Consider the following 14211-nt stretch of genomic DNA (forward strand, 5'->3'; position numbering starts at 1 on the left):
TTTAATCAACACTTGAATGTTGGTAAGTACAACAGAGATCTTGCTTCTGGTCTGTGAATAATGGAAACGCAACAGAGGATTGTTGATACATCATAAGTGGAAGAATAACTATTTTAAAAACAAATTAAAAATAAATCTCAGTCTCTCTTTAAAGTGTAGCAGCTTCTTCCGCTTCCTGAACAAGAATAGGTTTTGTAAAAAGCTTCCTTCATGAAAGAAGAGTAAGCAAACTACAAGTGATATATGCATAAGACAAAAAAAAAACATTATGAACCTATACAATAGGGTCATTTAAATCAAATCAAAATTATATACAATAAAAAAGAATGTTCTTTCTTTCATCTTAATCTCACAGAATCTGCTAGTTTTGAAGATAAACTTTTTTTTACTGTGAAAACTTTTAATAGTGTTTCTTTGTCATATCGTTTCTTGTAATGACTGGTTAGAACAGATTTTGTTTTAGATTATATTTTATTGCTTGACACATTATTGTGGTAGATTTGGTGAGGACACAGCATCAGATCTGAAGATGATCTACTTACTGTGAATGTTTTTTGTATGACTGTGTAGAGAAGATGAACGATTGAAACACTTCCCACATGCAGTGCAGTGATACGGTTTCTCTCCAGTGTGAATCATCTCGTGCCTTTTCAAATGTATTGACTGAGTGAATCTCTTGTCACAGTGTGAACACTTGTACGGTTTCTCTCCAGTGTGGATCCTCTCGTGTGTTTTAAGATTTTCTCGATAACTGAATCTCTTGTCACAGTGTGAACACTCATAAGGTTTCTCTCCAGTGTGAATCCTCTCATGCCGTTTTAAACACTTTGCTGAAGAAAAAGTCTTTTCACAGTCAAAGCACATGTACTCTCTCACACCAGTATGTATTTTCTGATGTTCTTTTAAATTTGCAAGACGTGAAAAACTCCTCTCACATAAAGAACATGAATATGGCTTCTCCTTTCTATGAACACTCAGGTGTTTCTTCAGGTATGAAGCCCACAGAAATGTTTTTCCACACTGATCACATGAGTACAGTTTCTCTCCAGAGTGGATGTTCATGTGTCCTTTAAGATATGATGACTGTTTGAAACTCTTGCCACATTGATCACAAGTGAACAGCTTCTCTCCAAAATGAACTCTCATATGTACCTTGAGGTGTCCTTTTTGTACAAAACTTTTCCCACACTGATCACAAGTGTATGGTTTCTCATCAGTGTGGATAGTCTTGTGTGCTTTCAGATTTGCTGACCGATTAAATCTCTTGTTGCAGTGTGAACACTTGTACGGTTTCTCTCCAGTGTGAATCATCTTATGTTTTTTCAGGAATCCTGACCGATTAAACCTCTTGTCACAGTGCAAACACTTGTAACGTTTTTCTACAAGGTGGATGTTCATATGCTCTGTAAGGTGTCCTCTTTGTGCAAAATTCTTCCCACACTGATCACATGTGTATGGTTTCTCTCTTGTGTGGATCCTCTTGTGTGTTTTCAGGTTTTCTGACCGACTGAATCTCTTGTCACAGTGTGAACACTTGTAAGGTTTCTCTCCAGTGTGGATCTTCATGTGTCTCTTAAGGCTTGGTGATTGTGTGAAACACTTTCCGCACTGATCACAACTGAATGGTTTCTCTCCAGTGTGAACTCTCATGTGAATATCAAGACTAGATTTGCTTGAGAAACACTTTCCACACTGAGTGCAGGTGAAAGATTTCTTGGCTCTTCCTTTCTTTAAATCTTTCTGTTTGGTTTGAGAGCAACTTAAAGGTTTTTCTCTAGTTTTGGACTTATTTTTCTCCTCAATTTCGCTCAATTGTTTATTCTCCTTTTCTTCAAGCGACTCTGAAAAAAATTACCAAAAATTATTTTCAGTAACTTCTGAAAAAATGTAAATAAAAAAAAAATGTGAAAGGAGATAAAAAGGAACCCCAATAAAACAGCTGAAAGCAGTCAAACATTCTGATGCAAATTTATAAATTACACACCCCTGAAACCTTCCATGAATGGGATACATTGGTCTTCGGATTATTACTTTTAAAACATTAGAGGCACAAATCCCATGATTCTATAGTGAGAATGCCCTGAGAATCCACAGCTGCCAAAGAGGTCCTCCATTTCCAGTTTCAATGATCACCATCCCATCAAACACAATTATCATCAAGAAGTGCTCATTATGAGGCACATCAAGACCCTGCTGCCACTCTCACTGGACCCACTGCAGTTTGCGTAACATCCTAACCACTCCACAAAAGTCACTATTTCCACCTCACTCATCTGGACAGTAAGGTTTAAATGATGGTTGTAGACCTCAGAATAGAGTTCAGCACCTTCATTACTCAGCAAATGATCTGAAAGCTGAGCCTGCTAAGTCTGAACAACTCCCTCTGCAACTGGTCTTTTTAACAGAGAGACCTCAGTTAGTCTGGATTGGGAACAGCGCCTCCAGTACTGGAGCCCCACAGGGCTGTGTGTTCAGCCACCTGCTGTTCACACTACTAACTCACGACTGCAGTAAAAAATGAATTAAAAGTTAGCTCACAGAAAGTAAATATAAGGGTTAAAAGACTAGTGCAAAACTAACAACCGGTCTCTGAATGTGAACAAAACAAAAGAGATGGTTGTGGATTTCAGGAAGGCATGAGGCATGGTGCAGTCACATTTCTTGGTGTTCACCTGGCAGAGAACATTACCTGGTCCCTCAACACCAGCACCATTACCAAGAAAGCCCAGTCTCTACTTACTGAGAAAGGTCCAGCACCCATCCTCATGAGGGGTGTACAAGCGCATCCTAAGTAGCTGCCTCACTGCCTGTTTTATGAATTGCACATGCATGGAATGCAAACCCCTTAGTGAAAAGTGGGGACAGCTGAGAAGATAATGGCTCCGAGAATTTCCGTGGGTAAGTTACAAAATAGAGTAATGAAATGTATTGTGAATATTGTACATAGTGTGTAGCTAGTGCAGGAAACACAAAATTTGCAAAAGGGTGTTCAAACTTTAAACGCAAAACTATAAAGCTCCACAATGAAAGCATACAAGATAGACTTTGCAGAACTGTATGGAACAAAGTAAAGCCCCTCTCGTCACTGGCTTTACGTGACAAGAGGCTGCAAGTCGATCCTCCGAGATGACCAAACGTTTGGCAAAATTCAACACAGCTTATATTATAAAAACTGACGTTCCCTTCACAAAATTTAATTCCGAGCTAACTCTTAAAAAAAACTGACTTTCCATAAATCCAATGCAAATGATGCGATCAATTAATCGGTGTCATTGCAGACACAATGAATAGCAAGACATGAATTTGCGGCAGACCCATTTATATCATTCATGATTGACGGAGACACAGATGTGTCTATGAAGGACTGCCAGATTGTCTATGCACAGCTATTCAGAATTGGCAAACCAGTTAACATCCTGATCGGGCACATTGAGGTTCAGCATGCCAGTACCCTGGGCTGCCCAATCTGTTATCAGAATAAGTATAGAAGACCCAGAACTGGAAGACTTTGATGCCAGGGAACGTGTTGAGGAGTGGTTGTCAAAGGGCAAGAGGCATTGAAGGCCAAATTACAAGTCTTGGCCTAATTAATTTTTCATAGTTCAGGGATACCTTCTGTAGACCTCAAACACCCTTCTGTAGACGTAGACTTGGAACACCCTTTTTATTCTGTCAAAATCAGCTCTGTTGTCAGTGTGCGGTTCTAAGCCATGTTGTTTAAAATGCTAATGAGCTCTGCTGACCTCGCCCCTCTCTTCCGTGGGTGACAAGCAGTTCTCACGATAGTTTACTTTAGCCAAAGAACTTGCTAACTAGCATGTTATTAGGAAAGGTGAATTGCAAAGATTCATAAAAAAACATTGTACTCAATTCTACTGTAGATGAAGCTGGATCCCAAATGATTTGCACGAACATTAATGCATTTAGGCAAATGAGCAGATAAATTTTAAAACTAAAGTAATGTTAATCCTCTGTGTCTTCAGAGGCTCAGATGTCTGGAGTGAATAACGACTGCTTTATTCATTATTTAAATCCAACAACAAAACACCTCAATCGCTTAATCTGAGACATTCTTGTCTTCACCATCACTCGAGTCGACACAATGGTGGACTAATGACAGCTCAGTCATGGCGTGTCTAAGACACCAGTCCAGTCTGTGCTGAAACACTACTGTCAATCAACTATCATGGGAGGGGCCTGTACAGAACTACATCATTCTGACAGGAATCTCAGAACAGCCTGATTTGAGAAAGGGGATTTTAAAATTGGGTTTTAAAAAAACAAAATACTGGGTGGATTTTTATTATTAGAGTCGAGGAGTACACACACACTTCCAAAACACATTTATGTTCAAAAACAACAAAAGTGAATTTTGCTTTCCTTTAATTATATGGTCAATTAATGTGCAATATCACACCTACTGCAACGTGTTGAAACACCACAATGTTTATTGCCCAGCTGTCTTGTATTGTTGCACTGACTTTTTTCCCTCTCTGTCTTGTAGAGCTGCATGATTATCATTAAACATTGCGATCTCGATTCTAACACCAGTGCGATCTTATTTTAAAATGACAACAATTCGCCTGTGTCTATTAAATCTTTGAAAAAAAACGGAACATTCAAACCTGTGTTCACGCTAGGGATGGGTACCGAGCGAGAACCGGTATTTTTTTGGACCAATATGTAATTGGGTCAATACCAGAATACCAGTAAGCTTCAGGACAAACGATACTACGCATTAAAAGGTATTATTGCTGCTTTTTGCAATGCAAATTTAGTTTGAGATGAAAATAGCAGTACGTTTTCTTCAGTTAATTTACCTACGGATCGATGCTTTTCTTACAGATTTCTGCTCATTCGAAATTGATACAGATGAAATAGCATTGAAAGATTACATTTGCTTGAATGCATTATTGAGAGAGCAATTGCGTGTGAATAAGTGTTGCAGTACTTTCTTAAATCATGCTTTCAGCTAAAAAAATATATATATCTAGAAGGAACAAACAAACTCCTTGAGAACTATAACTTCCCGCTCATGTCCTTTTCCGTCATCATAGCCTTTTTTCTGATTTGTTGGCCTGAATTTTACCCGTGATGGAGTGCACTTGGAGCGAGTGAAAACCACAACATGTCAACTTTTAAAAGATCCAAGTCAAAAATCACACCGCTCCACTCACATACTCTGATACAGACACATCAGATTTTGTCCCAGCTGTTTACATCCGCTTAACATAAATGACTGTTCTGTCTCAGAGCATGTGCACAGAAATCTGCCTGGGGTATGGTATCTCTTCCACTTATGAATGAATGACTAAATGAATGCAGTTTTAATAACTTCCTCAAACACGTCCAGCAATTTAATAACAGTAGACTGCTTTTTACAACAATCACTGAGGAAATTTGGACTTTTAGGAATGAATGAAAGTGCTGTGAAGGAAAGGAATGTTTGCTAGACAGAATGTGGCACAATAATCGTCTTACCTAAAACATCTTATCAAAATCCTTAGAAGCCAAAACCAAAATAGAAAATAATGTTAGATTAATCACACAGCCATAAAGTGCAAGAGAGATCTCTTTTCTTTATAGCTTTGTAACCTTCAGCATTATGAAAGAAGCATTAAGAATAAACACCAACCTTTTTGTTCTTCAGTGAAGTTCATTCTGCAGGCTTTGTGGGAGGAGCTTGACTGAATGTGTGATTTTTGTGGGAGGATCTTCACCAAACTTATGACTGGAAGAAGCAAATTTGTCCAAAATGGCTATAAATTAGTTACTGAGGTGTTTTTTTTTTTTTAATCTTTTTTATTAAAAGTTTTTGTAAAAAAAAAAAAAAGTAAATATGTAGACTACTCAATTTTAACTTTGAAGAGACCAAAGCCTAACAAATACTGTTGTGTTGTCTCCTAGTAAATCATTATATTTAGGGCTGCACGATTATTCCAGAAAATGTATTTGCAAATATTAATTACGATTATCACAATTTACAATGAACACTTGACGATTACATAATTGTGGCACCCATAATTGTAGTGGCGATTAGAAATTTAATTAATTGTGTGCAGCCCTAATTATTTTATTGTTCACATGGCATATATATAAGTTTTTATATAAAATGGTTTATAAATATAGAAATTAATGTAATTCTGAATGTAAATAAGAACAAAAAGCAGAACTCGATGACACCTATCTTCATCAACTAACACTAGGCTACAACACACAATATCTATCCATAGTTTGATTTTGTAATAAATACATTCATAGCAATAATAGTAATTAAATTATTAACATGCTATAGTTTTATATGTGCAGAAACTGACAGTGATCATAAAATCTAATTTAAACAGAAATATGATCAATTTGTTCATATCTATGCGAAATCTGTTCATATTTTAATAACTTAATATTAAGTACTTAGAAGTATCTGTTCTTAATTTAAAACATGTAAAGTAACTACGTTATATCAAATTTGATGTGCCAAGATAAACCTCAAAACGTGACGCTACGTTATATCTCAAAATAACGTTTAAAATAAAATCGCAGCAACAACTAACATCCATTCCTCTCACAGATAAGGACACATTCTTTTATAGCAACATTATCTCTCCAAACATCGAAACAATAATTCACACGAACATAAACACTAAATCACCCATGTCTTAAAGAATTTAGTTTCCCTCACATGCGTGTTGCCCGCTGTTCTAAGTAGGGCTGCTCCGATCACGATCGGCCGATCGTTAATGCGCATCTCGTCAGTAAAGCCGGTTTTCTAATCAGCGGTTAATTCTCTCAGGTGCGTGATTTCACATAGAGCAGCTGTTACTACACAGAGCCGTTGTTAACTGAGAAGATAAACGCAAATAAACGCTGAAAATGAACGTGGATTTGCGCATCTTCTCAGTTAACAATGGCTCTGTGTAGTACTAGCTGCTCTATGTGAAATCACGCACCTGAGGGAATTTACCGCTGATTAGAAAACCGGCTTTACTGACGAGATGCGCATAACGATCGTGATCGGAGCAGCCCTAGTTCTAAGTGTTTAAGTAAGCAAACAGACAAACCCGTGCTGTACTCGATGAAAACAAGACAGAAACGACCTCGTATATCGTTTCGTTAACAAACTGTGTAGATAGCAGTTTATTTATATTCTGAATATCAAAACACCACCAACTCACCTCTCCTCAGAAGACTCGACAATGAGTAAACGCGCGCTAGTGATGACGTCATCGCAGCGCGGCGACATCAACAAAAATACAGTCTATTTTTTAAAAATATGTTTTTGTTAATACAGATAAAAATGAATTTTTTTCTTTATATAAATTTTAGCCCCTGTTAAAATTGATGTTTCTGAATGTAAATTGTATGCCGATTTGGTCTGTAAACTTGTCATTTTTTGTTATACTGAATAATAATAATAAAAAAAAGTTCCGTTAAAAAAAACTGTCTATGAGGAAAACAGCATCCCCTATTTGTGTTTGTGTTCCGTTTGACAATATCTATGTTAGCTTTTTTTAAAGAAAAAACATAACATAGCCTAACATAGACAGCCATCTCATCAGTCTCAGTCATGTGTGGGTAAAAAATAACAATAAAAACGTTTATTAATAAAAAGCTTTACTGAGAAATTTAACAGAGAGGAAAACAATCAATTGCATGTGTGTCCTCCAAATGGACCCCCAACCTGATCAGTTTGTATAAATTCACTCATGTCAGGTTACCATAATTTGTCTACATGTCACTTTCCGATTTAGATAAACTTGATAGCTTCTTTAAATTCCTCTCCCATCAGGCACGTAGTGCAATGCTGGCCTTGTTATAAAATTAATGTTCTAATATAAAGTAACGTTTCCTCTCTATGTGCAAAGTTGCACAGAGTTAACTGTGTTCATCCTTCCTTATGCTTTTCATCTAACAGCTGACACATTTGCCCTTGAAAAGAGGAGCATGTTTGGTTAGAAAACCTTTGCTTTTTAACGGTGAAAGATTAAAATATTAGTCACAATAAATAGATTTGTAAACATATTTCTTAAAAATTACATTTTTAAATATCAAATCTTTTAGTAATTATCATGAATTATATATCATTTGAAAGCTAAGAAGCCCAAGATTCATCCTGTGAACCATTTAACATATTACAAAAAGCATTATGTTCTTTTAAAATCAAAATTTTTATCATCTTGGCAATTATAATTGGAAAGGTCTGAGTCTCTGGATTCCATGTTTGGTGTTTTATTTATGTATTTATTTTTGAGAGAGAGAGAGAGAGAGAGAAGCAGGATTGTCAGAGAAATTTAGACATTTGTGACAGAAAACTGCATTCTTTTTTTTGGATGGCACCCGGTGGCTGTTTGTGGAATGACACCCTAAATAAAATCTCACAGGAATCTCTTTTTTTTTTCACACCAACTTCAAATTTGGAACATAACTTATTTAGACACAAGGCTTTAATTTTATACCAATTTTATAGTAAAACCTGTTTTGTTAAAGATTTATAATAAATAAAATAGCGTATTCTATTTACAGTAAATTTAAACTTCTATAATATTTTTATTTTTAGGTCTATATTCTAAAGTGTTCACAAATTACAACAATTTAATTTTGGATAGTTTTTAATTTTAAAAAGAGACCAACCTTAGGTCTATATTCCAAAGTGTTCAGAAATTACAACAATTTAAGTTTGGATAGTGCACTTTAAACTGAGCAGTTTTCAGTAAAATCTCTCAATCTCTGAATCTTCTGTCACTGGCAGAAGACAACAGACTGAAGCAGTCGACACAGGAGGTCAGTGTAAGATCTGGCTTCATCTGGTCTTGTGGAGGTCTATCATGATGGAGAGTGGGATTCAGTGTGTGATGACGGGTGGGATCTGGCTGAAGCATCAGATGGGTTTTCATGGAGAGAATATCAGCTACGTAAGTATAGGACCCTATGAAAAACGTATGAACTTCTCAGCAGTTTGATTAATACACTGGTCTTATTTTAACACAAATTCTGTTTCCATCACATTGGCTCAATGTTTCCATCAACTGGTGTTTATCTTTGGACTGAAGAAGCTTATGGAGGCTGTGATCTTCACTCATTCCTGAACACAACAGCTTCCAGATCCAGGTGCACTCAAAAAATGGCTGGGTTATTTTTTAACCCAAAATGCTGGGCTGTTTGCTGATGTTTAATGACAAACAATTTACCTCAGACGGCCATTCTACATGTCTACGTGTCTCTGTAGGCCCTTATAAAATCATCAATCTGGTCAGTTGTCTTCCTTTAAAGCAAATTTTCTTCATATCTCACTGTCTCTTTTTCATAATTCATTGTGTCTTCTTGTCCTGTGTGAAATTCTGCAAAGAAAATAAAAGTAATAAGTTCAAACAAATTATTCAACACCTGGCTTGTTTTCTCTGAAATCTTAGAAAATGTATTTGAGAAAACTGGGATGGGGGTCCTTGCTCCTGAAGATACAGTATAACATTAGATTTACATGTTGTTTGGTCATGGTTTAAGGACATATTTCTGCATCCATCATACTTTACATCATATCTGTACAGTACTTTGAACACAAGCTATGTACAAAGCTGAAAATTTTCCCCGATGTTGAAAGCAGAGGAAAGGTTATGAAGCCAAAACTGACCAGATCAATGACCCTTGAATAATTAATTTGCACATTTAATTTTTATGTGATTAATAGATTTTGACACTTGTTATGGAGCAAGCGTTTGATCAGCTAACTGACCCACATGAACATTATTTGTCCATGTCTAGCATCAGGCCAAAAGTACTACTGACATCTGACATACATACTATTCAGTCAAGCACAACTCTACACCTAAATTATTGTGAATAACCAAAGATACGTTTAAGCCTTTATCTGAGTGACTCTTTCAATCACAAAAAGTGTAACTGACCCAGCATCATGCTTGTCCAAAGAGCTCCATGAGGCAAGGAGTAGGCCGCCAACAGGAAGATGAATGTCTCTCTGTAGTACACATTAGGATCCCCTTTTTTGGTCGAGAGATGCAGTGCCTATGACCTCCATGAAATGTTTGTGAAAAGGCGTTTGACTGAAGGTGTCCTAAAATAAGAAACTGTACATTATGCTTGAATTAGTGATTCTAACCATGTCAGCAAAAGACATTATTTCAAGACATGTTTAATGTTTTTACTGTGTACATCAAGGTCTTCAGAAACAATGTTGCTGTCATCAACAGCAGGTTCCCCAGTTGTGGTTAATAAAGTCTGGATGTTGTTGATGTTCTTATGAATGTTTTCAGAGCTGCATGGGCTTGAGAAGACGACAGTGCAGCTGAGGAGCATTTCATCAAACTCAACAATTGAACTTTCTGTGGTCAAATGTCCAAAAACATGCATGGCCAGATTGTAGGTCTTGGGTGCACTGAGACAGAAATCACAATAATAACATTGTCAAAAATCCTCATGATCAATTTGTTGCCATTAATATGGTTGTTTTTTTGTAACAAAAAAAAATTACTTACTGCTTTTTGCACGGGGATTTAGCATGTTTCATTATAAGACAAAAGTGGATGATTGGAAGACTGAAGTCTTCAGCAGTGCCTTTCCCTGTCAGTATTTGATAATAACTTTGGAGCAAGGCATTGAGGTTGGTTTGGCAAAATCCGAGTGAGATGGTATGCACGAGGACCATCGATCCATCTCATATAATCATGAGTGTGCTGATGTTTTTGTGTCCATATTGCTGGGCACTGTCTTTCTGGAAAGCACTGAGAAAATACAGAATAGATGAGGTGGTGTAGTCGCAGGTCACATACCTAGCTTCTGGACAAGGGGAGGAACCCTTATTAGGGTTTCTGACCACCAGTTCATATACTGTATGTAAAAAGGACCTGTGCTGTGTTTACTTTTCTTCACAATGCTTCCTGTTGCATCGAGATACACTATGTCTTCTTTACATCTTTGGTGGAATATGTCAGTGCTTTCCTTTGACCAAAGCATCACACCCTTAGGATGGAGGATCACCTTCTGGATAACCTCATTGGTTCATCTTTCTTTTCCTTCTACCATCATCTGGAGGCTGAGAGTTTCATTCTTATGTTTCCCGTCCCTCATTCTTTGTCTCCATGAAATGGATTTGAGAACACCTGGTGATGGTGCCTCATCTCGACAGCCAGACTCAAATACTGATTGCTTCAGGTTTTCCATTTTCTTAAAATAGAGTGCCCTTGGTAGTGTTGTTTGCAATTGCTGACTTCATCAGCTCTTACAGATCATCTTTGCATCTCTGTTTTACCGTGAACTAACATGTCACCTTTGAAGGACACCTGTGCTTTAAGCGAGTTCTCGATTTGAACAACAACATCTACTTCTACAGGGCAGTCAGTGAACTAGCAGTAGCCAGAGCATTTAAAAACAGGCGAGTTCCTGGTTTATCCTTGTTTTTTAACCCTGTGGCCTGTAAAAGCAAAACTGCAATGTGGATGGATTGTACAGATGCATGAATAGATTCTTTCTTTTAAGCCGTCTTCCAATTGAAATGTTGTCATGTCTTGTGTAACTTCTTCCTCTTAACAGCTTCAATCTCTGGTGCATCTTCCTTTCCATCTTCCTCTTGTAACGCTGTCTTCAACTCCTTTGAGTCCTCTTTCTTAACATCCATCTGCCCAAACTCTTTATGTTTTTCAGATTCTTTCTTTCCCTCTTCTGCTTTTAAATCATCTTCATATTGTATGGTGCTTTTTCTTATGTGCTTTTTCATTTTCTTTTTGTAAATCATTCATGTCTTGCGTAACTTCTTTCACTTGTGCACCTTCACTCTCTGGTGCATCTTCCATTCCATCTTCTTTGTTTTGGACCTTTTTCACATATTTGTCTTTGTATGCCCTTTTTTAACTCCTTTATTTGGGGATGTATATGGTAAACCCTAAAATGTGCAGAGTTCTGCCCAGAACTTGTGGTCTTGCAGAAGGCATTCCCCTGATTTCTGCTCAGATGATGACTTCAGAAGCTCTTGGATGTGTTTCAAAATGTCCTCAAATGATAAATATTTTTTCTGCACTGTAAAACCAAAATATTTGTAGTTTTGTTTATTTTTGTTTGAGAAGTGAACATACATACCTTCTAATATACAGGAGTTAATTACATTTCAGGCTTACAATGGAATGTAATGTAAAAAGTCAAGTCAAGTCACCTTTATTTATATAGCGCTTTAAACAAAATACATTGCGTCAAAGCAACTGAACAACATTCATTAGGAAAACAGTGTCAATAATGCAAAATGATAGTTAAAGGCAATTCATCATTGGTTTGAGTTATGTCATCTCTGTTCAGTTTAAATAGTGTCTGTGCATTTATTTGCAATCAAGTCAACGATATCGCTGTAGATGAAGTGACCCCAACTAAGCAAGCCAGAGGCGACAGCGGCAAGAAACCAAAACTCCATCGGTGACAGAATGGAGAAAAAAACCTTGGGAGAAACCAGGCTCAGTTGGGGGTCAGTTCTCCTCTGACCAGACGAAACCAGTAGTTTCGTCTGGTCAGAGAAAGAAAATGCTTAAATTACTACAAATAAAACCTTTATACTACAGTCCTTACTTTTCAAAATGTTTTGAAGACAATTCTATAAATTTGAAATAAAACATGCAATCAATGTTTTTTTTCACTTAAATACTGATCACCTGTTTAATATTGCTCTGTTCTTATAACTGCATACATTAACAACTGTATACATGTTGCTATACACTGCAAATGACATGTAAACTACTTTGCATATGAACCTGAACACACCTGAATTTAATCTAATGTAATCTGTAGTCATATTCTCATGAAGCTAATATATAATGAAGCACTGAACATTAATCAAAAGCAAGCACAACACAGTCACATATATTTGAAAAAACAAAACAAAAACAAACTCACCCATTTTTTCTTCCTTTTTGCATTTTCAGTTTATGATCAAGTCAGTTTTGCTCAAAAGCAACTAAGCCAAACTGGCCTTATGTTTTAACACTTATATTTTTAATAACATTTAAATGGGAGAACAAAAAATTTAAAATGAATGGTATTTGTATCTTAAAAGACAAAGTGAAAAATGAGACATTTAAGTAACTTACACCGTTTCTCCATTGAACAAAGCTGCATAATTGATCTGTGCTAGCGCAAAGCCACATGATTAAGTCATGTATCGCACATGATGAAATGAATGATCACAGTGTGTTTGTAAAAGTGAATGTTTTGCACATGCTACTGAATATTAATAGCGGGTTGATTACGACTGCCAAATTTGATTTCACATTTAAGATTAACTAGCAAAATTATAACGAAGGCTTTAAGGTTTAAGGGTAGGCTACATATTGAAGTCACAGGTGGCCAGGAAGTTGCAGTGAGAGGAGACAGCAGGAGAGCATGATGAAAGTACTGAGATGAGCGATTCAGTGGAGAGGTGAGTGGATGGGGTTCCAGAAGAGCTATGATCCAATGTAGTTAAGAAAGGCAGAAACCAGGATAAGAAACCAGGCATGCACACAGGAAGCTTCAAACAACAATCTGACAAACACAAGATGAAAGACGGCAATAAATAGGGAGCAGGTAATGAGTGGCAGCAGTAGCTGATGAACAATTAACAGAGACACCCACATGAAACAATCAGTGCTGACGAGAGGCACACATAACTCCACCCGCATAGTGATCAACGGAGACAATGGTTCTACCAATAATAAAGCTAAAATAATGAACACATTGTGTATTTATAAATTGAATAAATAGAAGTTATCAAAAATGGAGACATAAAACTCGATATAACAACGTTTTTAACGCCTGACAGCCGAGTATTTTTGTTTTTTTGTTTATGAATGTTTTTATTGGTTCAGGCATGTCATAAAAAACATTGAAGACATGTCAGAACTAACCGGAATCCTTGTTATCCAACACATAATAGATATTTTTAAGTTTTAGATCATTTAATACATTGATGAATTACTTTTTTTTTTTGCAAAGTTTGATGATTGTTTACTTCCCCATAAAAAGATGTCATAAAATGCAGCAGTTAACCAACAATGAAGTCATGGCAAGGATGTATGGATGCCTGTTCTTGCTTTGGAAGTTGTCTCATTCACTGTTACTCTGTGCTCTGGATCAGCCGCTGTCCATGGTTCTGAAGCTCCTCAGCTTCACCTTATTCCAACTCAAACTAAGAATGACCTGCTGCCTCCTTGATAGGGATAGCAAGTTAGATTCCTTAGCCTG

General features: G+C 36.7%; 2 protein-coding genes across 3 annotated transcripts in view; both read right to left on the bottom strand.

Annotated features, from left to right (window-relative positions):
- Positions 1 to 14211, bottom strand: part of LOC132159925 (gastrula zinc finger protein XlCGF57.1-like) — a 486703-nt gene that overhangs the window by 287868 nt on the left and 184624 nt on the right. The window contains exon 4 of one of the 2 annotated variants that reach the window (XM_059569635.1): positions 453 to 623. The exons of the other annotated variant lie outside the window; for it this stretch is intronic. The gene's annotated coding sequence lies outside the window, so the exon portion shown is untranslated. Of the gene's footprint in view, positions 1 to 452; positions 624 to 14211 lie in introns of those variants that run through there. 2 annotated transcript variants of the gene reach the window in all.
- LOC132161560 (zinc finger protein 271-like) lies at positions 453 to 6631 on the bottom strand. The gene is made up of 3 exons (XM_059497691.1): positions 6552 to 6631; positions 5636 to 5731; positions 453 to 1841 (listed from the first exon to the last, which is right to left on the bottom strand). Exons 2-3 carry the CDS (start codon positions 5658 to 5660, stop codon positions 535 to 537), a joined length of 1332 nt encoding a protein of 443 aa, XP_059353674.1. The 5' UTR covers positions 5661 to 5731; positions 6552 to 6631; the 3' UTR covers positions 453 to 534.

Source organism: Carassius carassius, chromosome 1 (genome assembly GCF_963082965.1).
Source record: "Carassius carassius chromosome 1, fCarCar2.1, whole genome shotgun sequence".
Classification (NCBI taxonomy): Eukaryota; Metazoa; Chordata; class Actinopteri; order Cypriniformes; family Cyprinidae; genus Carassius; species Carassius carassius.

Excerpts from the sequence above, each read along its gene's own strand:
- LOC132161560 (XM_059497691.1), bottom strand. The coding sequence starts at position 5,660 with ATGAACTTCACTGAAGAACAAAAAG. Across the intron at positions 1,842-5,635 it reads CTTCACTGAAGAACAAAAAG|AGTCGCTTGAAGAAAAGGAG; the intron begins GTTGGTGTTTAT and ends AATTTTTTTCAG.